At 42.4% G+C, this 27,572-nt stretch overlaps 3 protein-coding genes across 10 annotated transcripts in view; 1 reads left to right on the top strand and 2 right to left on the bottom strand.

Annotated features, from left to right (window-relative positions):
• Positions 1–27,572, bottom strand: part of kank2 (KN motif and ankyrin repeat domains 2) — a 78,507-nt gene that overhangs the window by 13,262 nt on the left and 37,673 nt on the right. The window lies entirely within an intron of this gene.
• LOC127509164 (hemoglobin subunit beta-1) lies at positions 20,790–21,693 on the bottom strand. Its single transcript, XM_051887684.1, has 3 exons — positions 21,443–21,693; positions 21,108–21,330; positions 20,790–21,034 (listed from the first exon to the last, which is right to left on the bottom strand). Exons 1-3 carry the CDS (start codon positions 21,532–21,534, stop codon positions 20,903–20,905), a joined length of 447 nt encoding a protein of 148 aa, XP_051743644.1. The 5' UTR covers positions 21,535–21,693; the 3' UTR covers positions 20,790–20,902.
• Positions 22,607–23,593, top strand: LOC127509171 (hemoglobin subunit alpha-like). Its single transcript, XM_051887693.1, has 3 exons — positions 22,607–22,862; positions 23,036–23,243; positions 23,356–23,593. Exons 1-3 carry the CDS (start codon positions 22,768–22,770, stop codon positions 23,482–23,484), a joined length of 432 nt encoding a protein of 143 aa, XP_051743653.1. The 5' UTR covers positions 22,607–22,767; the 3' UTR covers positions 23,485–23,593.

The raw sequence follows: 27,572 nt of genomic DNA, 5'->3' as shown, positions 1-27,572 counted from the left end.
TCCTCTAAACAATTTACAATTGTTAAGCAAAAAGATTTGCTTATGCAAAACTTTTTTTACTTGTCTTTTTGGTTGACAAGTTGAGTACACTGAAGTGTTTCCGTTTTTTCTTTTGTCAACAATAAAAAAACAAACAAAAAAAAACATTGAAATGTTGTTCTGTAATTTCTTAAATTTAGATTTTTTTTGTATTAATTTGAAGTAGTATCATTTTTAAATTATAAGACATTACTTAAATATAACATTATTCTACTTAAAATCATTTGTTTAACTTAATAGTTGTTTTATAAAATGTAAGCTCAAAAACATTAATAATGTGAACTAATGAATTTCAGTAAAGACTACTAATGTAAACTTGATTTGTCTACTGCACAACTTAAGATTTTATGTTCATACAACTTAACCTGTTTAGTTTCCTCTTGTGTAAAAACTAAAATGCATTAGTGCAACGGGTTTCCACGCAATTTTCTAGTAAAGTCAACTAATTTGGGTTAAGAGTACCTCAGCTATCACACCTGATTCAACTCATGTGCTCATTAGTAGAGACAGCAAGACCTGAAATGGGTGTATCAGAAATAGGGAGACATACAAAATGTGCAGGGCTGGGGGTCCTCCAGGACAGGTTTGAGATCCACTGCTCTATAGCAGCAGCATCTAGCAGGGGCTTTACAGCCCATTCTGATAAACCAACCCCCTGGGAGGGGCTCAGTGTGCAAGCTGAACTATGGGGAGGAGCAACACATAATGTTGCTGTGACTTAGCTGCAGGGTATCCGCGGGGCATTAAAAAGCATTAAAAGTCATTAAATGGATTTTGCGAAAATTAAGGCCTTAAATGGCATTAAAAAGCATTAAATTTTATTTCTACAGGCATTACATTTTTTAGATAGTTTTGAAGAAAAATAATACTACCAGTTTATTTTGAATAAAGCCTAAATAATTAAAGGTGCTCTAAGCGATGTCACGCGTTTTTAGGCCAAAACATTTTTTGTCACATACAGCAAACATCTCCTCACTATCCGCTAGCTGCCTGTCCCCTGAACACACTGTAAAAAAACGCGGTCTCTGTAGTCGCCACAAGCTCCAAAAACGGCAACAAAAACAAACTGGTGCAGTCTGGACCACGAAACATAATAAACAGTGCTCCAGCCAATAACCGACAAGAATGATTTGGGGGTGGAGTTTTGGGGTTAGTGCGCGTGCACTAGAAGGGGGGTGTGTAGAAGAGAGAAGCATAAAGAGGGAAGTTCGAATTATGTGATCTTGATATGGCCGACACACAACCAAAGAGACGACGTTTTAATGAACACCTGGAAAAGAAAAGGGAAAAGGAAAAGGAACGCGGAAAGTCCCGAATTTACATAGGGGGTCTAGCTAGCCTCTGTTTTGTTTGACAACACTTCGAAGGTCAACAGGAAGTTACTCCACCCAGGATCGCTTAGAGCACCATAACGTTTGCTGTGTTCGAAATCGCCCCCTATACCCTCAATCATTATTCCCTACATTACTCCACTAATATAGTCCACTTGAAGGAGTGAATGAAACGAGTGAGTGAATTCGGACACTGAGTGCACCGGAAGGGCTGACGATCTCGCATAGTTTGTGCTTGCTATTTAATAATAATTTGAAATGTAGCAAACTGGCAGCCCCAGTAGTAATGAATATTTATGTTAAACTCTGTCATGAAAACTAGCATGTACAAACCTTAATTAAACGATTTAATGATCAATTAAAAAGGAAATTATACCTGTATGATACTGGACCAGCGCAGTTTGGAAAATAAATGGATGATTGATTCAGCTGCGGGCGCCATCTCCTGGCGAGACGCGGGAATTCATTCAGCACGCGACTCTCACAGTGCATTATGGGTATTCTCTAGCCGTTGAGCGTGCATCGTTGTACTCTCGTTATTGCAGTGCATTGTGGGATTGAATAAAGCACTCAACTTCCACTATGGTTTCGGACACCACTACAAATGGCTGTCCCCTCAAATAGTGCCCTATTTAAGGGTATAGGGGGCGATTTCGGACACAGCCTTTGATTTGCTGTCGCAAAATATGTACATTGGTGTGATACGCACACAGAACCAGTTTGGTAATTGCCTCCGGCCGGTGCAAAATTGTTGTAACGCCGGTTTGGACAGCGGCGGGCTGGTACCTGGAGACGGAAGGCTGCATCAGTGTTGCCAACTTAGCGCCTTTTCAGACCCCTTTTGCGACTTTTTTCTAAGAAAGCGCGTTGTGATGAATATCCACCTTATTCCTACGCCCCATGACGCGTTGCGCGAATTATGGGTGTAACTTCCGTTAAGCTGGAAACGGTCAGTAAAAGGCTCGCTCTATGAACGCAATAATACAGCTCAATCTTACTTAATTTAACCTATTTTCAGTTGAACACACTGATAAAGGCTTAGTGACAACTTGGTGTCATTACATGAACTGTACACTTATAAATAACATCTGTACATTCATTAAGACAATTATATATTTTTTTTCTCTATTTTTCTACTACTGTATTATATTTAAATTTTTGTTTTCTTATATTATTGTTATGTTTCATCTCTACTGTGTAATTCCTATGTATGTCGGCACAACGCTATCTCACGACCAATTCGTATGTATTTTACGAGGTGGCTAATTCGTATGAATTCATACGACCTCACTCGTACGAATTCGCACGATTTGTCTAAACCCCAGTAACGGGTAGGTTTAGGGGCGGGGTTTGGGGTAGGTAATTCATATGAATTCATACGAATTTGTCAACTCTTAAAATACGTACGATTTAGCAAAAAACGTATGAATTCATACGAATTAGCCAGCTCGTGAAATACGTACTGCACTATCATCATGTATGTCTATACTTTCTTCTGCACTGGAAGCTCCTGTCGCCAAGACAAATTCTTGTAAACATACTTGGCAATAAAGCTCTTTCTGATTCTGATTTGCATATTTAGGAAATGCAACACACAGATCCATATTCTGACACAGACAAACCTGGCATGTGCTGCAGCTGCAGTATTTGCAATTAAAATATAACCTATTGTGTGTGTACACTTTTGTATCTTCAGCTCAATCCTGTTTTAGTTAATCTTATCTTCACACAGTTGAACAACTTGGTGTCCTTCTTGTCTCAATGTAAACAAGTTCTTTAATGCAAAAAGACCGGACAACTCATATGAGAAAGACGTATCCTGTACCTGAATCATTACTAACAAGAATTTATATTAGGATAGTGGCAGAATTACGAGGAACAAACATCATAACCTAAAGCAACAAGAACTCTGTACCATCCTAATGTAGGCCAATAATGTATATATATATATATATATATATATATATATAGTGCACAAATATAAGGCACAGCTTGCATCATAGAGCTGGAGCAGGTGGCATCCACTGACACAAAACCATCTGTATGTCAAAAGGGTCAAAAGGATTTTGCCCCAGACATTAGCAATAGTATTGCTCTCGGAATCTGACCACTCCACCATTGTGATTATCCCTTTCTTTTTTCAACAAGTGTGAATGCTGAACTTAGATGCTCAAGGGGTTTTTATTTATACTCGCACTCTCCGCCCCACACCAGTTGCAGAGACTGATTGGCTATGTGTGGTACCTATTCGTACCTGGATCCTAACCTAGTTAATTACATTCAGTCGGTCACGTTCGACGTACGTCGGACAGACCGACGAATAGGAATCCCTACCAAAGCGCCACAGGAGCTGCCCCCTTCCAGCGCTCTGTTGCAAGCCACCTGAACCCCCTTGCCTAAGGATGGTGGGACAGGGCTAACGCAGAGAGTGTAGATCACTGCTGTTCCCCAAAAACCCATTCAGTGAGACTACTGGATAACACTGGGAAAGCGTACCCTTTCGCTAGGAAAGGAACGCTGCGGAAGCCACATCCTTCCCCGAAAGAGTTATGTGGAGAAGTACATATGGACTAACCCCGTAGGGCTGTACTACATATGGAAGTACTGGGGTGACTCCAACCTGATGAGAGGTGGGTTCTCCCAGAGGGAAAGACACGGGCTTCGTTTAGGAGCAACTGTGGAACTACACATATGGGATCCCTGTAAGGTCACACATATGGTACCCAGCCTAAATCCGATTCTCAAGGATACAACGGAGTATAGGTCTGGCGCCAGACACTCCGCCACGTCTGGCTGCCGAAGGGAGATCGGAGGACTCAACAGAGTCTGCCTTGTAGGGACTCCCTGGAGTAATAAGCGTATGTAAGCGCAGCAAGACGACACTAAGCCGAGGCCTTTCCGTGCCTCTGACCTGAGGTGAGAACACAGGAGATCGGCTCCACACGAAGGCTCTAGAATCTAGCGAACATGTTAGGTGTCATCCAGCCCGCAGCTCTACAAATGTCTGTCAGCGAGGCGCCACGAGCCAGCGCCCAGGAGGATGCAACACCTCTCATAGAGTGAGCATGCAACCTGAGCGGGCAGGGCACGCCTTGTGCTTGGTAAGCCAATAGTGGTGTCCACTATCCAGTGGGCCATCCTCTGCTTGGAGACAGCCTTTCCCTTCTGCTGGCCTCCGTAACAGACAAAGAGCTGGTCTGAGGTCCTGAGGCTTTGAGTTCTGTCTATGTACAGTCGCAAGGGCTCAAAGGGAGCATTCTGGAGTGCTCAAAGCACCAGAGCAAGGTCCCAAGAGGGTATGGAGGGGGGGTCGAGGATTTAACCTGTCTCGCCCCCCTAAGGAACCTGACGACCAGGTCGTGCTTACCAGCAGACTTGCCATCGATGTGGTCATGGTATGCGAAAATTGCGGCAGCATGAACTTTGAGGGTGGAGGGAGACAGCCTATGCTCCAACCCTTGCTGCAAGAAGGAACGCACGACTCTGATCGAACATCTTCGGGGGTCTTCTCTGCGAGAAGAGCACCACTCGACGAATAGGTTCCACTTCAAGGCATAAGCACGTCTTGTAGACAGTGCACGTGCTGAAGAGATGGTGTTAAGTACCTCGGGGGGTAAGTCAACTAGAATCTCCGCGTACCGTCCAGGGACCAGACATGGAGTTTCCAGAGGCTCTGGACGCGGGTGTCAAAGGGTGCCCCGTCTCTGAGAAAGAAGGTCCTTCCTCTGAGGGATGCGATAGAGAGGGGCTGTCGTGAGGAGTGAGAGTTCTGGGAACCAGTCCGGTTGGGCCAATAGGGCGCAACTAGCAGGACCTGCTCCTCATCCTCCCTGACTTTGCACAAGGTCTGTGCAAGTAAGCTCACTGGGGGAAACGCATATTTGCAAAGGCCCCGGGGCCAGCTGTGTGCCAGTGCATCTGTACAGAGTGTTCCCTCGGACAGGGAGTAAAACAACTGGCAGTGAGAGGTTTCTGGCAAGGCAAACAGGGTCTACCTGAGCCTCCCGAACTCTCTCCAAATCAGCTGGACCACCTGGCGGTGGCAGCGCAGCTCGTGAGAGCTCGTTGGCCACACGGTTGAGCACACCAGGAACATGAATGGCGCGAAGTGACCTCAGATTCTTCTGACTCCAAAGGAGAAGATGGCGGACGAGTTGCGACATGCGATGGGAGCGTAGACCACTTTGACGCAACAGTCGCAGTGTTGTCCATGCGGACCAGCACATGCTTGCCCTGTAACGGCCCTTTCAGGCGGCTCAGGGCAAGGCATACTGCTAGCAACTTGAGGCAGTTGATGTGCCAATACAGTTGGGGGCCCATCCATACCCCTGATTCTGCATGCTTGTTGTAAGTGGCACACCAGCCAGTGGCAGAGGCATGCTGGGACACCTGCTCTAGGGGCACTCCTGCCCGAAGAAACAAGGGGTCCGACCACGGGCTGAAGGCTTGGCGGCATTCCGGAGTGATTGCCAATCGGAACGTGCTGCATTGCCACGCCCATCTCGGGACTTGGCCATGAAGCCAGTGCTGAAGAGGTCTCATATGAAGCAAACCAAGCGGGGTTACTTCCGCTGCGGCTGCCATATGCCCCAGGAGCATCTGAAAGAATTTCAGTGGGATCGCTGTCCTGCCTCTGAACATATTCAAGCAGTGCAACACCGACTGAGCACGTTCCTCTGTGAAGCGTGCTGTCTGTTCGACCGAATCCAACTCCATACAGAGAAAAGAGATCCTCTGCACAGGGGAGAGTTTGCTCTTTTCCCAGTTGACCTGATGCCCAACTGGCTGAGGTGACTGAGCACCAGGTCCCTGTGTTCGCACAACTGATCCTGAGACTGAGCTAGAATAAGCCAGTCATCGAGATAGTTGAGGATTCGAACACCCTGTTCTCTCATGGGAACAAGGGCTCCCTCCACAACTTTTGTGAAGATGCAGGAAGACAGGGCCAGCCTGAAGGGTAGGACCGTGTACTGATATGCTCGACCCTTGAACGCAAAGCGCAGGAATGGCCTGTGTCGAGAGAGAATTGAGACATGAAAGTACATGTCCTTCAGGATCGATCACTGCAAACCAATCTTGGGGACGGATGCACTCGAAAATGCGTTTCTGCGTGAGCATTTTGAATGGTAGCTTGTGGAGGCTCAGATTTAAAACTCGCAGGTCCAAGGTCGGTCGTAACCCACCGCTTTTCTTGGGTACAATGAAGTAGGGACTGTAGAACCCTGGCCTCATATCAGCTGGAGGGACCGGCTCTATCGCGTCCTTCGCCAGTAGGACCGCGAACTCCGCACGCAAGACATGGGCATCGACAGCTTTCACTGCAGTGAAGTGGACGCCCCTGAACTTGGGGGGACGCCGGGCGAACTGAATCGCATAGCCGAGCCTGATGGTCTGAATGAGCCAGCGAGATGGACTGGGGAGCGCTAACCAGGCTCACAGAGACCGTACAAGCGGGATCAAAGGGACCGTAGGCGTAACTGCAGTGGGGCTGCGAGGTGGAACGCAGGAACGTGGGTCGGGAGGCTCTCTTTGCGAGGCACACACCTGTGCTGTGCAACACCTACCTGGTTCCACGGTTGGACAGAGGGTGCAGGAGAGGCTTTGGTTGCCTTCTCGAACCGCGTGCTGCTGCCCGCTGGTGATAGAAGAGGGGATTGAGAGTGAAGAAGTTTTTCTCCTCCCACTACTCTCCGAGCCCTCTTCGGACCCGGAGATGAAGGAAACTGCTCCTTCTTTGAAAATTTGGGTATCACTGGCTGTTGGGCCAGCGGCGGAACAGAAACAAAATGAAACACAGGATTTACCACCCGGCCCTCCTCCAGGGGAAGGAGTGGTGCGGTCTCCTGAAGAGCAGTTCCAATCATCTCTGGGTCGCCTGTCCTAGGGCCTGAGGGCAACGAGCAGGCTGAGGTGCTGCCGGTGGCGGATGGGTGGACGCAGCAGCTGACCGCCGCGGCAGGATGTGGCTGATGGCCTCAGACTGCTTCTGTACAGCCGAGAACTGCTGTGCAAAGTTCTTGACCGCGTTGCCGGAAAGCCCGGTCTGGGACACGGGGGAATTAAGAAATCTGACCTTGTCGGTATCCCTCATGTCAGCCAGACACAGTCAGAGATGGCATTCCTGGACCACCAAAGTGGACATCGAATGACCCACCGACTGCGCCGTAACCTTCGTCGCACAAAGCGCGAGGTCCGTCGCGGCACAAAGTTCTTGAAGAACTTGGGGATCATGACCACCCTCGTGCCTTGGCCTGATGGACCTGCAACAATGCCATAGCGTGTAAGGTGGAAGCAGCTTCCCCGCAGGTAAGATTAGAGTGCCCGCACCAGGTGGAGTTAGGGCACAGTTGCATAACAACGGCCCGTTCCACAGGGGGGATGTGCGTATAACCCTTCGCCGCACCACCATCAAGGGTGGTGAGGGAGGAGGACCCACTGGAACGGTTTCGGGCAGTAAAAGGTGCCGTCCACGTACCGGTGAGTTCTTCATGCACCCCCAGGAAGAAAGGAACCGGGGTGGGTGGCTGAGAACCAGCACACGCCATCCCAAGATACCAATCGTCCAACCGCGAGGTCTCGGGACACAGTGGAGGATTCCACGCAAGCCCGACCCTGTTGGCGGCCCGGGAAAGCATAGCCATCATCTCCAGATCCGAATCGGGCACCGTTACCGTTCCTGAAGGAGGCAACTGAGCCGACTCGTCATCTCCAGAAAAATCTGGCTCATCCTCCGATATAGCTATCGACATCCGGTCATCTGGGGGAGCTCCGAAGGATACGGATGGTGCATACCTTTGAGATGGCCCACCGTGCTCCCCCGGCAGCTCTACTGGCTGCGGAGTGCAGGAGGAGTGAGGGTTCCTAGGGGGTTGGTTCCCCGAAGGAAGCGCACTCACTGTAATCCTCAGATCACCGCTGGGCACTGGGACTCCGCCCCTTTGCAGGAACTGGAGTCTCGATCACAACTCCGAGATGGTCATCTTCACACAATGAGTACATGACTCATCCACAAACGCGCTGCCTTAGCGTGCTTTAAGCCCAGACACATGATGCAGCGATCGTGACCATCCCTTTGTGCCAGGTAACGACCGCATCCAGAAACACACAAGAAGAATGTTATCTTTAAAAAGACGCAAGCTCTACTTGTGTAAGCTCTTTCAGGGACTTGCTCTTTAAAAGTGCTGAAGCACGCAGGGGAACGGCCGCAGCAACACAGACAGGGATTGTGTGCAGCCTGTCGTGTGCTCTCCTCTCTTTGTAGATGCTGCTCTTACCAGCTGTGAGAACAACTATTCAGCGCTCAAAAGCGCACAGTTACTGGCTGTGAAAACAGCCTTTTACAGCTGGGAACAGCTTTGCTCAAAGCAAAAAAGCAAAAGAATCAAAAGAAAGAGAGGACTCGACCCCGCTGCTATGCTGTCCGCCCACACTGAAGAAAAGAGTAGTATGAAGAGCTGGACTCGTCTGAGAACACACTTGCTTGCAGAAACACAGACACATATGTTCAGCTCCGAAGTGAAAAGCTGAAGATGCAACGCACCTGCTGCTCATTAAATACCAGCGCTGCAAGGCGAGCAGCTACTGCATATGATTGCATGCCAATGTGCATTGGCTCGTTTTAGTTACACTTGAAGCAGATTGGCCTCTCTAGCGAGATTCCTACTCATCAGTCTGTCCGACGTATGTCAAACGTGACCGACTGAATGGGAACTGAAGTTTTTAATTTGATCGACTGCCAGCTCATTTTGCTTTATCTGGACACTCCCGTTCCTCCCATTTCAAAATATTTTTAATTTGATTATCTTGATAACCATGGACGTCCTGTTCTTTTTTTATTTGCCCCACCCTTTAGGTACTATTTGGTGTCCCCAAAAGACCAAGAAGCATCTCACATGCAAAAACAGCAGACTAAATATAAATTGTTCAGGTAAATCTCTTGTTAATTTAATAAAAAAGCAAGGACAGTATTGGTTATTATTTCAGACAAAAACAGCCAAGACATTCAATACATTGTTTAGGCTACTTTTTCCTATACTTAGTGATAAAACTGTTGGGGTTGTCGCAATCCTTCATTATAATGTTCGATAGGATTCTGTATTTCTGGTCAGTCTTCATTGCTGTTTTGATGTAAAATGCGTTCATAAACTCATTTAAAATAAATAAATAAAACCATTCACTATTTTGGATAAAATAATGAATGATGAAATGAATTGACAAAATTCGTCTGTAATTGTTGGCTGAAGCCTGAGAGGAGGAGCTGATGCTCTGTTGGGTGTGGCAGCACATTATAAAAAGACGCCTTATCCTTTAACTAAAACTTTGCTCCTCTAATACCAAATTGGAAAGGATCGAGAAATGAGTCTGATAGCTAAGGATAAAGCCTTGGTCAAGGCCTTCTGAGGTAAAATCTCTAGTAAGGCCGATGCCATAGGCCAAGAAGCTCTGGTAAGGTAAGACCTCAACATTTAAATTAATTTTGGACACCTAGCCTAAATCAATGTCGAAGAGTTTTGCCAAACCTAAAACGGATTCTTCTCCTTTCCTCAGAATGCTCATTGTCTACCCTCAGACTAAAATATATTTTCCTGATTGGACTGATTATTCTGTCAGCTCTCCCCAAGTGAAGAAACACGGCAAAACTGTGATGACAGCCATCACTGATGCTGTGGGCAAAATGGCTGATCTTATTGGTAGAATGAGCATCTTAAGTGATATCCATGCCACTAAGTTTCGCATAGACCCTGTAAACTTCAAGATGAGAAGATAATTGCTATGTGCTTTTTGTGCAGTGTTTCAATCCTTCCACTCAAGTGGTGTTAAAATAATCTGACACACCCATATCATGGTGTGGAGCACTCAATTAAAAGGAGACATCCAAGATGTGAAATTAAAAATGCGGATTATTAGTGTAATGTTGTAGCGATGCAAGCTCAACGGGGAAATATTAATAATTATTCATAACTCACTATGATTATTAATTATGATTAATTATGAATATTTGAATCAGTTAATCAGATTAACTTGAAGTAGCTATATTAAAATGACAATTAATAACTCCGTTCATCCTGTGTATTGATTATTAATTAATTCTAAGAGAATGGTATTTTTCATGGCCACAGAAAAATAATTCTTTCTTAGTATTTACAGTGCTTTGTAATAAGCATTCACAGAGCTGGTAATCAGATCTGATCATTTAAGAGGCAATCTATTGCAGACAGAGAATCAGAACCAAATATGTATTGTGCACAAGTTTTATTAACTAAATCACGAACACATAGCTGACTAACAAACACAAACATACATACACGCAAGTCACACATAAACGGGTAAAATGATAAATGATGGTGCGGAAGTGGGAAACAGTAGGAGCAATGAAGAAACCAAAAACCAGGGAAAGAACCATCAGTATTCATCATAAAATCTCCCTTGTAACAAAGGAGGTTCACAATTTTAACTAACTAGCAGCAATTTAATATATCGTACGATACTTGCATTAGGCCTCAGCCTTTTTGAAGAGCGTCTGGATATATTGCTGCCATAGGAAGTCCTGAGAATTCAGTCCAATGGTACTGAAGTTGCAATCGATGTCTTCTGTGTTGAATGAAGAAGCGATAACAAACTTGCATGGTTAGTTTGAATCTTGTGGTAGGAAAGCATTCTTTCACTCTTCTAGAGGAGCACATGGCTGGGATTGCAGGCACATAGGCCTTGGTCTGCAGAGGCCTGCAGCACAAGGGGTCTCTTCAGTCCGTCCAAAAGAAACAAGAGAGAGAGGTGGAGTTGTGCGTCTTCTCTTAAGGTCTGGGAGGAACCACACCTCTTCAGGTGGAACTGACCAATGAGCAAAGTGGAATCTCTGTAGTGGGAACTTGCTTGGTGGGGGAGTTTATGGCTCTTGTCTTTGAGCCTGACTGAAGTTGTTGAAGAACATTTAAAAAATTTATTTAGATACTACTTATAGTACATTTGAACCCATAGTGTACTACAAGTGGTATCTAAATACATTTTTTAAATACAGAGATAGTATATTAAAAGCACATTTTAGTTCATATTTCATGGTGTCTCAAAATAGCACAGTTGAGTACACTTAGATGTTCTTAAGATTATCTTAAGAAGTACTAAAGAAGAATTTTTAGTATATTAAAGTACAAAATTAGTGCACGAAAATAGAGCACTTTAAGTACATTATAGAAATGTACTTTTTTTTTTCACCTGGGTAAGGAGATGATACTCTTGATCAGCCCGGTGTGGCTGTAACTCTGGCTTGGGTCATGTGTCATTGGTCCTCTTCTCTCATTGTCCAGTTGCGTTTGGCTCTGGTGCTGTCGGTCGTCAGCAGCCATGATGGCTGGTCAGTCTTTTGGGTTTCCCGTCTGGGAGGTTAAGCAGAGCATCTGCAACACTCTTCCACGTGGCAACCCACATACTTCGGCGCAATAAAACTTAGGCTGGTCTCCTCGGGGGATGGGGAACAGACTCCAGAGTGAGCTGTAAACAATTATTTGTTGACTATACCAAATAATTGTGTCTGATTTGTCTCAGTCGTTACATTGTTCATTTACTACTTTTTTTTCAGATTCCTCGTGACTCTTGCAGTTAATTTCCCCGCTGACTGCACTGCAGAAGTGCACGTGGCCATGGACAAGTTTCTTGTGGCTCTGTCTGCTGCCCTCGCTGATAAATACAGATAAGATCATCATTCAGGGACTTCTGTTTATCTGCAAACAGAGCTACTTGAAATAATGAAAAGTAAAGTATCAGACGCAATAAATAAAACCTACAACAATCAAAACATCTCTTCTACTGTTTTTCCGGACGAGCTGTTAAAGCCCCACCCTCTTCTAGAAAGCGGGCCGGGAGCAGAAGCGTCTCGTTCCCTTTCTCAGGGAACTATGGTTATATACGTAACCTGAGACGTTCCCTTTCAAGGGAACTCCACACTGCGTCCGATAGGATCGCTTTGGGAACGATATACCAAAACGCCGTACTTCCAAAATGCCTGTCCGTGTGAAACGGTGGCACACTAAGACGAGAGCACTGATGAGCCTGGAGCTGTGTCCAGGTCGAGGTATAATATCTCACAAACGTGAGTGGGGAGGACCAGCCTGCCGCATCACAGACCTCCTTGAGGAAAACCCCCGACAACAAGGCCTTGGAGGCCGCCATTTCAAGTGGCCGCCATACTCCTAGTAGAATGAGTTCTGACAGACAGTGGATACTGCTGACTAGAGACCTTATAAGCAAGTGATATAGCCTCAACTATCCACTTGCTAACCCTTTGTTTGGACGCAGGGAGACCCCTAATTGCACGGTCCAAAACAAACAAATAGATTGATCTGAAGTTCTCCACAGGGCAGCTCTGTGGATATAGGTGTCCAGTGCTCGCACTGGACACACAAGATTCAACTTTTGCTGGTCTGGATCTGAGAACAGAGGATAGAAAACCTGCAGCACTAAAGGCTGTGGAATATTGGTCAGAACCTTAGGTATATAGTCCAGTTAGGGTAAAGGAACACTTGACCATCCCTGGTGCAATCTCAAGGCACGTAGGGGATACGGATAGGGCCTGAAGGTCTCCTACTCTTTTTAGGGGAGAAATGGCATAGAGGAAAACAGTCTTGAATGTCAGAAATTTTCTGAGACAGAATCAAGCGACTCAAATGGAGATGCAGAAAAGCCTTCCAACACAATGGCCAAATCCCTAGCAGGAACCCTAGTGCATGTTGCAGGCCTCAGCCTCAAGGTGCCATGAAGGAAACAATACATCAAAGGGTTCTTCCCCACAGTTGTACCATCCAAAGGGACATGGTATATAGAAAAAGCTGATACGTAGACCTTTAGGGTGGACGAGGATAGCCCTGATGAAAAGCGATCTTGCAAGAACTCTAGTACCGTTCCAATTGGGCAGTTACCTGGATCTAGCTGTCGCACATCACACCAAGAAGTGAAAAGTTTCCACTTCAGGGCATATAGTTTCCTTGTGGAAGGAGCTCTGGAGTGAGGAATGGTCTCCACAACCTCGGTTGAGAGACCAGATTCTATGAGTTGGGCTCCCTCAGAGGCCAAACCCACAGGTTCCATTCTGGGCGGGGGTGAAATATCATGCCTCCCATCTGTGATAGAAGGTCCCTCCTGATCGGAATCTCTGAGGGAGAGCCGTTGGGGAGAGACACAAGGTTCGAGAACCATATCCGACTCGGCCAGTAAGGCGCTACTAGCAGTAGACTTATCCCTTCCCAGCGAATTTACTCCAGAACTCCTGGGAACAGAACAATTGGGGGAAACGTGTACAGACGTAGCCTCGGCCATGTCTGTACCATGGCATCCAGTCCAAGAGGAGCTGGATGCGTGAGGGAGAACCACAGTGGACAGTGCGTCGTATCCTAAGACGGAAACAGATCCACTTCCGATTGGCCATAAATCTCCCATGTGAGCTTCACCGCCTTGGGATGAAGTCTCCATTCCCCTGGCCTCAGCCCCTGTCTCGACAGGATATCTGCTCCTACATTCTGGGTCCCTGGAATATAGATTGCTCTCAAGGAGAGCATCTTCCCCAAGGACCACAGGAGGACCTGGTGTGCCAGTTTGAATAGTGGGCGCGAACGCAGACCCCCCTGTCGATTTATACAAGAGACCAAAGATGGGTTATCAGTCCAGACCAGATGACCTCTCAGGTCTAGGAGGAAGAACTTTAGCGCATTGAAGACCACCATCATCTCCAGGCAATTTATGTGCCACGAAAGATGATGACTCCTCCATAGCCCTTGAGCTGAGTGGCCTTCCATTACCGCTCCCCAGCCTGTGAAAGAAGCGTCTATCATGAGAGTAACTCGATGACATTGAACTCCTAACACAGGGCCCTGGACCCTTTGGTCCTGAGCCACCACTGTAAGGGTCTCATGTACAGCAGGCCAAAAGGTATCACAATGGACGCAGCTGCCATCAGACCCAACAGTTTTAGAAAACTGTTTTACAGTGAGTGACTGGCCTAGTTTTATCTCCTGTTTGACTGAAAAGATTGCAGGAATACGAGTGGGCGACAGAACGGCCCACAGCATCACTGAATCCCATACCACACCCAGGAAGGTGGTTCTCTGTAATGGAGAAAGCACACTCTTCTTGGTGTTTAGCCGCAACTCCAATTTTTTCATATGAGTGAGAACGACATCTCGATGTCGAACTGACCATCTGTTCCGACTGCGCTAATATAAGCCAGTCATCTAATTAGTTCAGAATGCGTATGCCCTGTAGCCTGAGTGGGGCTAGAGCTGCATCTACGCATTTCGTGAACGTGCGGGGTGATAGAGCTAGACCGAATGGAAGAACCTAATATTGGTATGCTTCGCCCCCGAAAGCAAACCTGAGGAACTTCCTGTACTGTGGAAGGATGGATGTATGCATCCTTTAGAACTATCGTGACAAACCAGTCCTCGGATCTGGTTTAGCGTCAACATTTTGAGTCTCCTGACTAAATGATTCAAATGATGAAGATCTAATATAGGATGCAACCCTCCATCCTCCTTTGGAACAAAATAATAGCGGCCATAAAAACCCTGACTCTCTGCTGGGAGGAGGAACCCGTTTTATAGCTCCTTTCGCTAAAGAGTTTACTTCCTGTTCCATTACCAGAGCCTGCCCGGGATGGACTAATGTGAAGAGCACCCCACTGTATAGAGGTGGATGAGAACCGAACTGGATTCTGTACCCTTTTTCTATACTCTGCAGGACCCATTGAGATATGTTTGGCAGAAGCCTCAACTCTGCCAGAAAATCCACAAAAGGAACCAGCCTCTCGAGGCTGGTCTCTGGTATACTTAGAGTAGCCACTTCGGTGACCTGAAACACAATGGCAGGAAACGACCGATTTGACCGCTTATCGACCCTCCTCAGAGGGTGCGAGCTTGAGGCAGCATCGTGAGAACACCGAGTCATGAGCTTGCTGGAAACCACTGCGCCCCGAAGCACTGACGGTGGCAGGGTTGGCAGAACGGTCCCTTGAGGGCAACGAAGTGGGGCGGGCACCATATACTGAGGTGTACACCACCCTATGCCATGTGGGGCTGGCCTCAGATTTATTTTCAGAGGGTGCGAGCCTGATGCAACATTGTGTGAGTGCTGAATTAGAAGCTCGCTGGAAACCGCTGCGCCCCGAAGCACCAAGGGTGGCGGGGTTGGCAGAACGGTCCCCTGAGGGCAACGAAGTGGCACGGGCACCGTATACTGAGGTGTACACCGCTCCACCCTGCAGGGGGCTACCCTCAGGAGCCTGACACCATTGGCGTCAGGATCTACATGAAAGGCTGAACTAATACATGAATCTAACTACTTAAAGTCAGATAAATATGTATCATTTTAATTTCTCAAAATTAATTAAAGCCAACTGTCCATTTAATTCCTCAAAATTAAATGCAGCAAAAGATCTAACAGACAAGTTAATACGGCCTGAAAGAAATGCTAAATATAGTGTGTGTGTATATATATATATATATATATATATATATATATAGGTATATACACACACACACACACATCTAATTTCATTTAATCTCTTAAAATTAAATGCAGCCACATATCAACCAGACAGGTAGAAACGGTCTGGAAGAAAGGCTAAATAAAGAGAATTGATGCAGACGTAGCTTTTAAAAACCAGGCAAAATTCCATTTAATTCCTCAAATTAAATGCATCCATGAACCACCAGACAAGTGTACACGATTTGAATGAGATATATATATAGATATATATATATATATATATATAGATATATATATATATATATATATATGCACACACACATATTGAGACTACAAGTTAGCTAAAGCCGGCAAAAGCTTATTCGCCGAATTTTACAACTACTTTCCCGCTGACGAGTTGATGTGTTTATTCAGAGGAAGTGTGCAGAAGCGAGACTGGAGCCACCTGGCAGAAGCCCCTCTCATGACGCGAATTCGCGTCTGTTGTGAAATGAATTTCACGCACGAATGAAGCGAGTAAACTCAAAATGTTCAAGCTTCCAACTACGCACGAATAGCGCGATTTTTGTTTGCTTCATTCACGTGTGAAATTCACTTCACAACAGATGCGAATTCGCGTCATGAGAGGGGCTTCTGCCAGGCAGCTCCAGTCTCGTCTCTGCATGTCAGCGGGAAAGTAGTTGTAAAATACGGCGAATAAGCTCAATTTGCCCGCTTTAGCTAGCTTGTAGTCTCAATATATATATATATATATATATATAGCTCAAATTGAGTAAAGAGCGTTTTTTACAACTTACCAGATTGTCCGACCTCCTCACTCACTTTCTTCCAAGCAAGATCCTTTTTATTCCTGTTTCTATAAAAGTATGCAGATGTATCGTACAGCTCCGGGTATCCACATACAGCGATGATGATTTTGTCTTCCATTGTTATTTCTTATTTCTGCCTCCTGTCGCTATGTGTAATCACGTCACTACTAGAGCAAGCTCCTGATTGGTTAATGCGGCGCGAATTTTCGCCAAAGTTCAGATTTTTCAACTCGCGCGATTTGCGCGAATCACGCATTACGCGTGTCAAACGCCCGAAACGCTCTATTCGCGTCTTCTCATTAGTGCGAATTGCGCCGCAGGATGTCTATTCGCGTTTTTGCATTGACTACTGTAAATCACTCGCGCTTAACGCTTCATTGGCGTCTGGTGTGAACGCACCATAAGACTTTATTCACTCGAGAAAAAAGCCAAGAGGATCAGAGCTAAAAATCTCGATAGTGCATCACATCGAGAATCTATGAATGAACAATGTCAGATCCCAATACAAGAGCTGACGTGCATGCTGCTCTGCTCTCAAACAAACAACAGATGAATCGCGTGTATCCCCAATCCTAATAGTAACAAGGGCATGCACACACGACTCAAGTTGCTATTTGCTCGACGATACACTGAGACAGTTTCCACACAGAGCGCTTTGCTGAGGCAAAAAAGCCGAAGCCGGTCTCGCCGGATGTCTATTTATCCTTTCCTGGTCGTGACGTCACCCGCTTATGACGTTTACTCTCGCCATTGGACTAGTTGTCATACGTGCATCAGACGCATTCACGGTGAGGGCGTTCCCAAAGAGATCCTATCGGACGCAGCGTGGAGTTCCCTCGAAAGGGAGCGGCGTGTTTTTGCTCACACCCAAATAGGGGCAAATTTGACAAGCTATAATAAATTATCTGTGGGGTATTTTGAGCTGAAACTTTGCAGACACATTCTGGGGACACCAGAGACTTATTACATCTTGTACAAAGGGCATTATAGGTCCCCCTTAACCCTTTCAGACACATTACTGGGATGACCTTCACACCTCTCATTGTGCATTGGAGTTTAAAGCAGGATCTTTCTATTTTATGAATTTTACACTGTAAAAAATGAATGTGATTTTAACAGTAAAATATTGTAAAAACGTTACGGAAAAAAATGTAAATAGGTTAACAGTAAGTTCCAGTACTATATACAGGGAAAAACTGTAAAAGCTCTTACCAGACATTTTATGTAATTTTCACAGTAAAATGCTGTAAATTTTACAATTTTTAGAAGTAAAAAAGAACAAATCAATGTATAATTTACAGTCAAAAACTGTAAACTGATGTTCCCACAATTCCCTGTGTGACACTCCACATTTGAAAGTATTTTGTTTAAAAAATCATGTTTCTTAATAGTTTTTGTTATCAGTTATGTACATTAGGGTTTTATGTTACATCTTCTGTTGTTTAATGAATGTTTATTGCATTATGTAAGTGTTGTGGGTTACCATGATGGTGTTTTGCGTTTGCGTGAATGACTCTTTGCACCCTCTTTATATTAGTATTTACTTCAGCCAGTGGAAAAGCTATTTGTGATGAACTCTGATTCTTCATGTGGCTTTCTCTTTTACCACCTGCATTATTATGGTGGTTGTCAGTATATGTTAAAGGTACAAAACAGATTTTAGTAGTAGTGTGCGTTGTTGAATTTACTTGTTTACATTCAAATTTTCTTGTTTGTAAATTACAGTTTTATACTGTAAAAATGACAGTTTGTTCTGTAAATGTGTTTACAGTTTTTTTTTCTGTATTTTTTACAAAATTATTCTGGCAACCACAGCTGCCAAAATTATTTTGTAAAAACTACGGAATATTTTTTACAGTGTATTATAACTGCTCGAAGGTCATTTTCTACTCTAATTTTATAGCACCTTGAAAATATCAGTAGCCATTTATTTTATTGATGACAAGAATGTAATCACCAAAAGAAATATCAATTTCTGTAAAGCTCTCTGTAACCTGTTTTCTGATTTCTATTTAATCGATGTCATTTAATGTCTTTAAACAAACATTGTTTAGATCCAGGTGTAAAAAGAAGTAGCCATACTCATCAATAATAATAATAATAATAATAACAACTCCTAAATCTATACCTTTTAAACTTGACAAACTCTGTTGCTCAAAATGGTTTGCTGATGTGAACTGTAGGCCATTGATAGGCTTAAGTTATAGAATTGAAACACTGACTTCTAAAGCTACTTTCTGTCTATTCAGCCTCTGTCTGCAATAACAAAGAAATTAGTTTTTTTTTTTTTCCTCAGAAAATATTAATATAATTCTGCTAGTACGCAACGCAGATTTTTTTTTTTTTTTTTACAGGTGTTTTTACCTGTATTTTGATTTTTCAACATCGGGGTTAACGAAAATGTCCGTAAAATTACTACTGGATAAGGTCCGGGTAATAAGGTGCCAGTACTTTTTCTGTTATTTTACGGATTTATTTTTGAATGACAGATAAACCGTGCGCTCTTAATTTCAGTGTCGTTGTTAATGTTATGGATGGTTTGTTTCATATACATTCAGTCGTCCTCAAATCATATAGGCCTACTCAACTTCTATGGGGTTTACAAATAAGGTGAATGAATGGTGATTGAACGAACGAACAATAAATGAATGAATTACTTAATTTATGCATACATTCAAATAAGATGTCACTCAAACTGGAGTAGCCTAATAAAAATATACCTTATGTTATAAGATGGCCTATCAATATGCTAAACCCCTTTACCATTAAACTTCTTTTGTTTTATATATTATATTCCTATATTTACAATGAAATCTGCTATGTTTATGCTAAAGTGTTAAATATAATTGAAGACAGCTCGGGCATCCTGTCTTGTATTTGTTTGTTTGTTTAAGTTAATTAAGCAATATTCAAAAACAGGTGCATTTATTTTCTATAATTTTAATAAAAAAAAAATTAAATAAAATTAAATTTAAAAAAAAGTTATTTTAAGAACATTGTTCACTGAAAGGTTCTTTGGGGAACCTAAAATGGTTCTTCAATGGCATCGCTGCTAAAACAAACAAACAAAAAAAAACATTTGGAACCTTTATTTTTAAGAGTGTATACCTTTCGACATTGCAAGTATTTGACAGATCTACACGGTTTGATGTCGCCTCATTTTAGTAGATATCCGTTTATAGTTAAAGTAGTTTAAAGAATTGAGAAATTCGACAGAGCAGAGATGTCCACATTTCAGTCAGACGAGTTACCTTTAGAGTTAAACGTGTTAACACGAAGAGGTGCAAAGTTCAACTTACAGCTTCTGTTTGCTATTTGGCATATTGTAATTATCATTTTGAACCTCATGACAAAATGGCTCATCCTGCTGGAACTTGTTGTTTTAATTATTTAATAATAATCAGAAGGCGCACTCTTCCTCTCATTCCCTGCAAAAATATTGTTCAAATAGCATATAGTTCGCTGTTCTCTCTTATTAAAATGAATTGCAAACAAATTTGCAAACAGAGAAATTGACTAATAAATAATTATGTTTATAAAACAGATAAGAGTGTCAGCTTATTTTGAAAATATGCTATACAGCTACTGGAGGCTGCGATAAATTTAATTTCTTTTATCAATGACTTCAAGCGGTTAACACCCACAGTCTGCAAATCTATCATAACTGTCTTTCAAAGGCTTATTTATTAGGGCTAATAAGTTGCTGACGTATTAGGACTTGTTGATAAACTCACTAAAAAATCCTAAGAACCCCATATAGGCCTAGACAATAATATTGTTGAAAAACAGGATTCTTTTCTTAAGTTGCCATCAAGAGCCTTTTTGGTAACACTTCAGTATGGGAACAATTCTCACTTTTAACTAGTTACTTATTAGCTCGCGTATTGGCTGTTTATTAGTACTTATAAAGCACATAATAATGCCTTATTGTGCATGACCTTATTCTACATCTCTAAATCCTACCCAATGCCTGAACTTAACCACTACAACAACTACTAACTATTAATAAGCAGTAAATTATGAGTTTATTGAGGGAAAAGTCATAGTTAAAAGTGAAGTGAACGAAAAGTTCATAATTCTGGTCATAGATTATAGTCAGTGTGTTTTGTGAAATAAATAGCAGCAAACAACATTAAAGTGCTTTTAGCATTATTTTATTGATCTTATTGTATAAGAATTAGATCTTTGTGTGAACAGCTCCGCGCGGTGCGATCTTCTGCAATATAGCTGGTATTCATTGGCGATGAGACTCTAATGGTACTGTCTGCACAGAGCGGACACGACGACAGACAGAAACTTCTGCCAAGCCTCCTGGACGTCAGCATTGAAACCAGAGGGGCCGAACTTCATGGCAGCGCATACGGTGATGCAATCAGCGAGAAGCTGTAGAGAAAGAGATCTATTAAGGTGCTGTTTTTCGGTGATGATTCTTCAACATAATATGAGCACAACCTACCCTGAAGTTGTCTGGATCCACATGCAGTTTCTCAGAGTGCATCACACTGAGCGCGGAATAGGTGGCCTTGATGTTGTCCAAGTTCTTGATGGCTCTCTCCAGACCTCCCATCACAGTCTTCCCATGAGCTGCCACCTTGGGGTTACCAATGATCGCAGCGGGGCTTGACAGGTTGCCAAAGGTCGCGAAATATCTCTGAGTCCAGGGATACACGATCAGACACCTTAAAAAATCAGAAGCATTAAGAACGGCATTAAATAAACTGAGTAGCTGACATCATGTAACAGAGGGAGTCATTATAGGATGCGTCTATAAAGAATCTGATGCAGTTGTACCTGGATAGGGCCTGAGGTCCGATTTCATCGATATTGAGCTTTCCCCACAGGCCAAGGATGGCAGTTCGCTCAGCGTCTGTCCACTCAACCATGTTTACGCTTTAGGATGTCCTTAGGTGCTTGCTGAAGTCCAACAGGAATCACTATAGAAATTCTGAAACCGGAGTACAATTTATTGATGTCTGATGTCTCCGCCCATTAAAATATGCAAAGTCTTATTGGATAATTTCTCTCAGCAGGTGACGCATACGTGTCTGGACCTCACTGATCGGACCCCGTCCAAAAAAAGTTGTTTTGAAAGATGTCTTAAACATGAACAAGCGTTTTTTTTTATTTTTTATTTTTTATTAAATATATGCATAACGAACTTTGGTCGTGCCCATAATGATCATGCCATAATATGCCCCATTGTTAGGGTTAAAAATAATGTATGCTTTCAAAACAAATAAACGTTCATAAATTACAATAAAATGTAGTCGTTTTCAGTGAAATCATTTTTAAGCCAGATTTACGAATTTCAATTGTGTAGTAAAATTCAATCAAATTGAATATTCCTTATATGTTATTCATATTATGGATTAAGACATTTAAATGAGTTAAAAAAATATAGAGCTTAATAATTTTTTTTTTTTTTACTTATTTAAAATTCTTAATCCAAGATATAAATATTATTCAGTTCAGTTTCATGGAATTTTACTATACAATTGCAATTCGTAAATCTTAAAAAAAAAGGCTTAATTTTTTTGAGTGTAGTGCACAGCACCTTTCAACTTTTGATTACAATGTATGAAAATTTTACGAGCGCATTTAGTTGATGATGTCTGTGAAATTAACTTTATTATTTAGAATGAATTTTATTAAAAATACAACCATTTTTCAACGTTTAGAAAAAATGTCACAAATGGGTATTCTGGGTTCAGTTTATTTAAACAATGTGTTAATTATGATTCATAAGTTTACACATGAAAAAAAAATAGTTTATTTATGATCGATTGACAAAAATAATTTCATTTTTGTCATTGGATTGTCATTTAAATTCCACACATAGGCTATCTTTGCAAAAATGCTTATAGAATATTTTAAGCGCATCAAGGATGTAGAAAGAAAATCGTTATCTTCATTCAACAAGAAGCACAAAATTGGCACGTTTTTGATTGGACACCACAGGTTAGAGATCAGCAGAAAAGCGTTGAAGAGGTGTGGTTTGGATCAATTGCATGGGTGTGCCCATCTTTAGTTTTATATAAAAAGTGGGACAAGATCCCGTTGTCGTTAACATCTTTTTTTCTGAAGACGATCTAACTTGAGAAAAAGAAGACGCAGCAATGAGTCTCTCTGATAAGGACAAGGCTGTTGTGAAGGCCATATGGGCTAAGATCAGCTCTAGGGCCGATGACATCGGCGCTGAAGCCCTCGGCAGGTAATACTGACCTATTGTTTTCCTATTTAAGTTGCGATTAGGCTATTAACGATGTTATATAGAAACGTTTTAAATAACTTTGCAAATTACATGAAAAGCTAATGTTTTTACTTCTTCTAGTAGCCTACCTTCGAGCATAATGTTTAGATTATTATTGTTATTATTTTCTTCAGGATGCTGACCGTCTACCCTCAGACCAAGACCTACTTCTCTCACTGGGCTGACCTGAGCCCCGGGTCTGGTCCTGTGAAGAAGCACGGCCACGTTATCATGGCTGCAGTCGGCGATGCCGTTTCAAAAATCGACGACCTTGCGGGAGGTCTGGCCGCCCTGAGCGAACTTCATGCTTTCAAGCTGCGTGTTGACCCGGCCAACTTCAAGGTACACCAAAACAATAGCACTACCTACATCAAAAAATAATTAAGTGAAGGCTGCTCATCATGGACATGGTAGTAGGCTAATGGTAATGTGTTTCGCTTTATTCCTTTTCTAGATCCTCGCACACAATCTCATAGTGGTCATCGCCATGCTCTTCCCTGCCGACTTCACCCCAGAGGTTCATGTGTCAGTTGACAAGTTTTTCCAGAACTTGGCCCTGGCTCTTTCTGAGAAGTACCGCTAATCCTCCAGTGGGCATCCACAGGCAACACTGCAGCACGGCACCTCTAACCAACTCATGCATGATGTCTGAATAATATTTCTCAATAAAAGGCACAGAACTAACACAGAAAGGAGTCATGTTTTATTGCTATCTATTAACCTGTATTTGATCATGTCGAGCATGTGTTCTCAAGCCCTTTGGGCAGGGTAAAAGCATCATCAATACGATATTAGTCAATCAATCGATGAATTATTATTTTTTTTTCTATTTAAAATGATTTAAATCTGGGGGTATTCCAGAAAGCATGGTTAGCTTACCTTCACATATGGGTTACAAGTAAATGAAGTCAATATGATAATGTTCATGGTTGACATTCCCAACTGAGCGATAATCCAGAATACTGGGTGTTTGAAATTACAGAGATGTTCTAATTCACTCTAAAAAATGCTGGGTTAAAAATAACCCATGTTGGGTTAAAATGGACAAACCCAGCGACTGGGTTAAATGTTTGACACAATCTGCTTGATCGTTTTATTTAACCTAACATTACTATATTGCTCACTTAAAATAAACCCAAAATAGGTTGGAAATTAACATTTATTAATATATTTAATGAATTAACATTTATTAATAAGTTTATATTAAAAAATGCTCACATAATTGTCTGCCTGATCTTTAATTTCCAACCAATTTTGGGTTCATTTTAAGCCAGCCATATAGTTATTTTTTAATCAGTTGTTGAGTTAAATAAAACTACCCAGCAGGGGCGTAGCCATCATTTCAGAAGTGAGGGGGGGAAAAAAGCGCAGTAAAAACTAATATTGTGAAATAGTATTACAATTTAAAATAGATGTTTTCTATGTGAATATATTGTTTATACTGGTAATTAAATGATGACAGAATGCTCATTTTGGGGTAAATTATCCCTTTCAAACACAGGCTTTGAACTAGTAATTGTTTTTTTATAGGCTAATAACCATTGCTGTGGATGAACTTGAGTCATGGTGCGAACACGATTAATGAGAATTTATGATTATTATTCTAAAAATCACTATTCAAATGTCATATGCTGCTAATTTTAGCTGAAAGTATTCAGGTAACAGGTTTCGTGATATTGGTTTCAGTATAACATCTGCATGTGCCCGAGAGTCTTGCATAGACAGAACAATGAGAAATTCTTTAAAAATGTCTTGCATCAAAAATACTAAAATGAGAAAATCTCTACTGCCTCTTGTTTTCAAAAGTCAATTTAATAAGTTAAGAAAAGTATCTAATCTGTGTTTTATAGTTATAGTTTGTGTTTTAGGTATTATTTTGTGTATACTGTTTATGGCACAATGTTTCTTTTAAACAATTAATTTGATAACCACAATAAATTACTGCAATTTCAAAAAAAAAAAAAAAAGGCCGAATTTCTGTTTTCAAATAAAATATGCCCACTGGGGATCGTGAGATATTTTATTTCTGTTTTATCACGCTTTATCACAAAATTCAGACAGTGAACACCCATTTCTCTCTACGAACGTATAGGCCTATATCTACCACAAAAACTGTTTTTGAACCTGAAAATATGAGAAAATATGTATCAAACTGCTCATTTTTACTTTAAAAATACATCTGAAAGATTTTTCTGTATGGTCCAGGTGAATTCATAAGAAATTAGAAGTTAATTAGAAGTTTAATAAGAAGTTTTTGATAATTTAGTTTGCATAATTTTCTGATATTTTTCGCTATAATATTTTTATGATTCATATAACTATTTAATTTATGACAATCTCTTTGTTTAGCTATTTAAACAGTCAGTAGCCTAATATCTACAATGTCATGTTCCAACTCGTCTTTATTTTCAAAATCAATTTCAATTTTAAAATTCAAAATTACCTTGATGTGATAATTTATCAGATTTCTAAAACTTAAAATGTCAAGTCAAGTCACCTTTATTTATATAGCGCTTTATACAATACATCATTATAACGCAGGCTGCCTGACGTTCAGAATTGTTCAGAAACTCAGAATTATGCATTCATATCTTTAAAGAAGCCTTGCATTTCACCCACACACAATATACCCATAGTTTCAATGTGGAGTTGTAAGTACAATCATTAACTAAATATTGTTGAACAAAATATGTGATGCTGGTTGCATTATGGTTCTACAGGTAAACATGCATCACTGTAATAAAGAGAATAATACAGACACAGGGGAATCAGTGAACACATTTTTAAATTTATTAATAAAATAAAGGAAAAATCAAAGGAAAAAAATTAGCTACAAAATATAGCTTCGCCCAAAAATTACCGGGGTCCAAGGCTTTGAGGCCTTTAAGAACATGCATAAATAGGTATTGTGTTTCATTTAGCAAGCCTGTAACCACCTAGATCATAGTTGGAAAGGACCATTTACAGCCAAAAAAGCAATTTACTAAGGAAATATATGTTTTAAAGCTTTTTAACAATTATCGAGGTTGAGCAAAAACCCTAGGACTAGTTCACGAAAGTTTTTTTTTTTTTTTTAATGATGTCCAATATTTAATTTTCTTTCGACTTTCTCCCAGGCCTCTAGGGCCGTGAGTCAAACAGGCCCTTGGTAAATTACCTCATTCAGTTCAAGAGGGATAGCCGTTTTAGTAAAAGTGGCCACGCCCACTTCGGACGTTTTGTCCCGTCGCGGACGTGAATTGAATATTCGACATTTTTTGGTAATTATTGACAGCCAGACTCCAGAGAATCTTTCTGCATTGGTTTGTTTCCAATCCAGAGAAAAACCTAGGACTAGTTTGCAAAAGTATTTATTTTTTTCCAGAAAAATTCAAAATACCTGAAAAGTTTGCCAGGATTCCAATGATATTTAGACACTTGAGCCTGCGACGAACGGTTTAGGAGTTATGAGCCATTAGGCTACTTTTGACTGCTGTAACACCACCATCAGGCAAATTGGGGCGAGCCCTAGATGGGGTGGGTATATCATCCCTCAAAGTTTCAAGCCTCCCTACAACTTACGGTTTGGTCTGCCCGATCACTTTTAGGGGAAAAATGTCGATCTTTGGAAATTCTAACAATTACAATAGGGTTTCAGCGCTATATGTGATATGTGCTTGAACCCCTAAAAAAGAAAAAAAGAGAGAAAACGTCTCAGGTTACGTATGTAACCATAGTTCCCTGAGAAAGGGAACGAGACGCTGCGTCCGATAGGATCGCTTTGGGAACGCCCTCAGCGTGATAGCGTCTAATGCACGTCTGTCAACTAGTTCAATGGCGAGAGTGAACATCACGGGCGGGTGACGTCACGACCAGGAAAGGATAAATACACATCCGGCGAGACCGGCTTCAGCTCAATCTGCCGAAGCAAATCGATCACAGGGATGCAGGGAGTATGGCAACGCGACGCAGCATCTCGTTCCCTTTCTCAGGGAACTATGGTTACATACGTAACCTGAGACGTTCCCTTTCGAGGGAACTCGCGCTGCGTCCGATAGGATCGCTTTGGGAACGATATACCAAAACGCCATAATCACAAATACCTGTCTGTGTGAAACTGTGGCACACTTAGGACAGTAACACCGATGATCCTGGAGCTGCGTCCAAGTCAAGGTCATAATATCTCACAAAAGTGAGAGGCGAGGACCAACCGGCCGCATCGCAAATTTCTTTGAGGGAAACCCCCGAAATTAAGGCCTTGGAGGCCGCCATACTCCTAGTTGAATGCGCTCTGACAGCTAAAGGACACTGCTGGCCAGAGACCTCGTAAGCGAGCGAAATAGCCTCAACTATCCACTTGCTTACAGTGTGTTTAGAGGCAGGACGACCCCTGTTATGTGGTCCAAAGCACACAAATAACTGGTCTGCTTTCCTCCACAGGGCAGCTCTGTGGACATATGTGTCCAGTGCTCGCACTGGACACAGTAGATTCAGTTTCTCCTGGTCTGGGGTAACAAATGGAGGAGGACAAAAAGCTTGCAGCACAATAGGCCTTGGAACATTAGTCAAAACCTTAGGGATATACCCAGGTTTGGGGTAGAGGAAGGCTTTGACCATCCCCGGCGCAAACTTAAGACAGGTTGGGGACACTGAAAGGGCCTGAAGGTCTCCTACTCTCTTAAGGGACGATAT

This window comes from Ctenopharyngodon idella, chromosome 3, assembly GCF_019924925.1.
Source record: "Ctenopharyngodon idella isolate HZGC_01 chromosome 3, HZGC01, whole genome shotgun sequence".
Lineage (NCBI taxonomy): Eukaryota > Metazoa > Chordata > Actinopteri > Cypriniformes > Xenocyprididae > Ctenopharyngodon > Ctenopharyngodon idella.
Note: the sequence above shows the minus strand (reverse complement) of the source record. Positions and strands in the feature narration are given on the sequence as shown.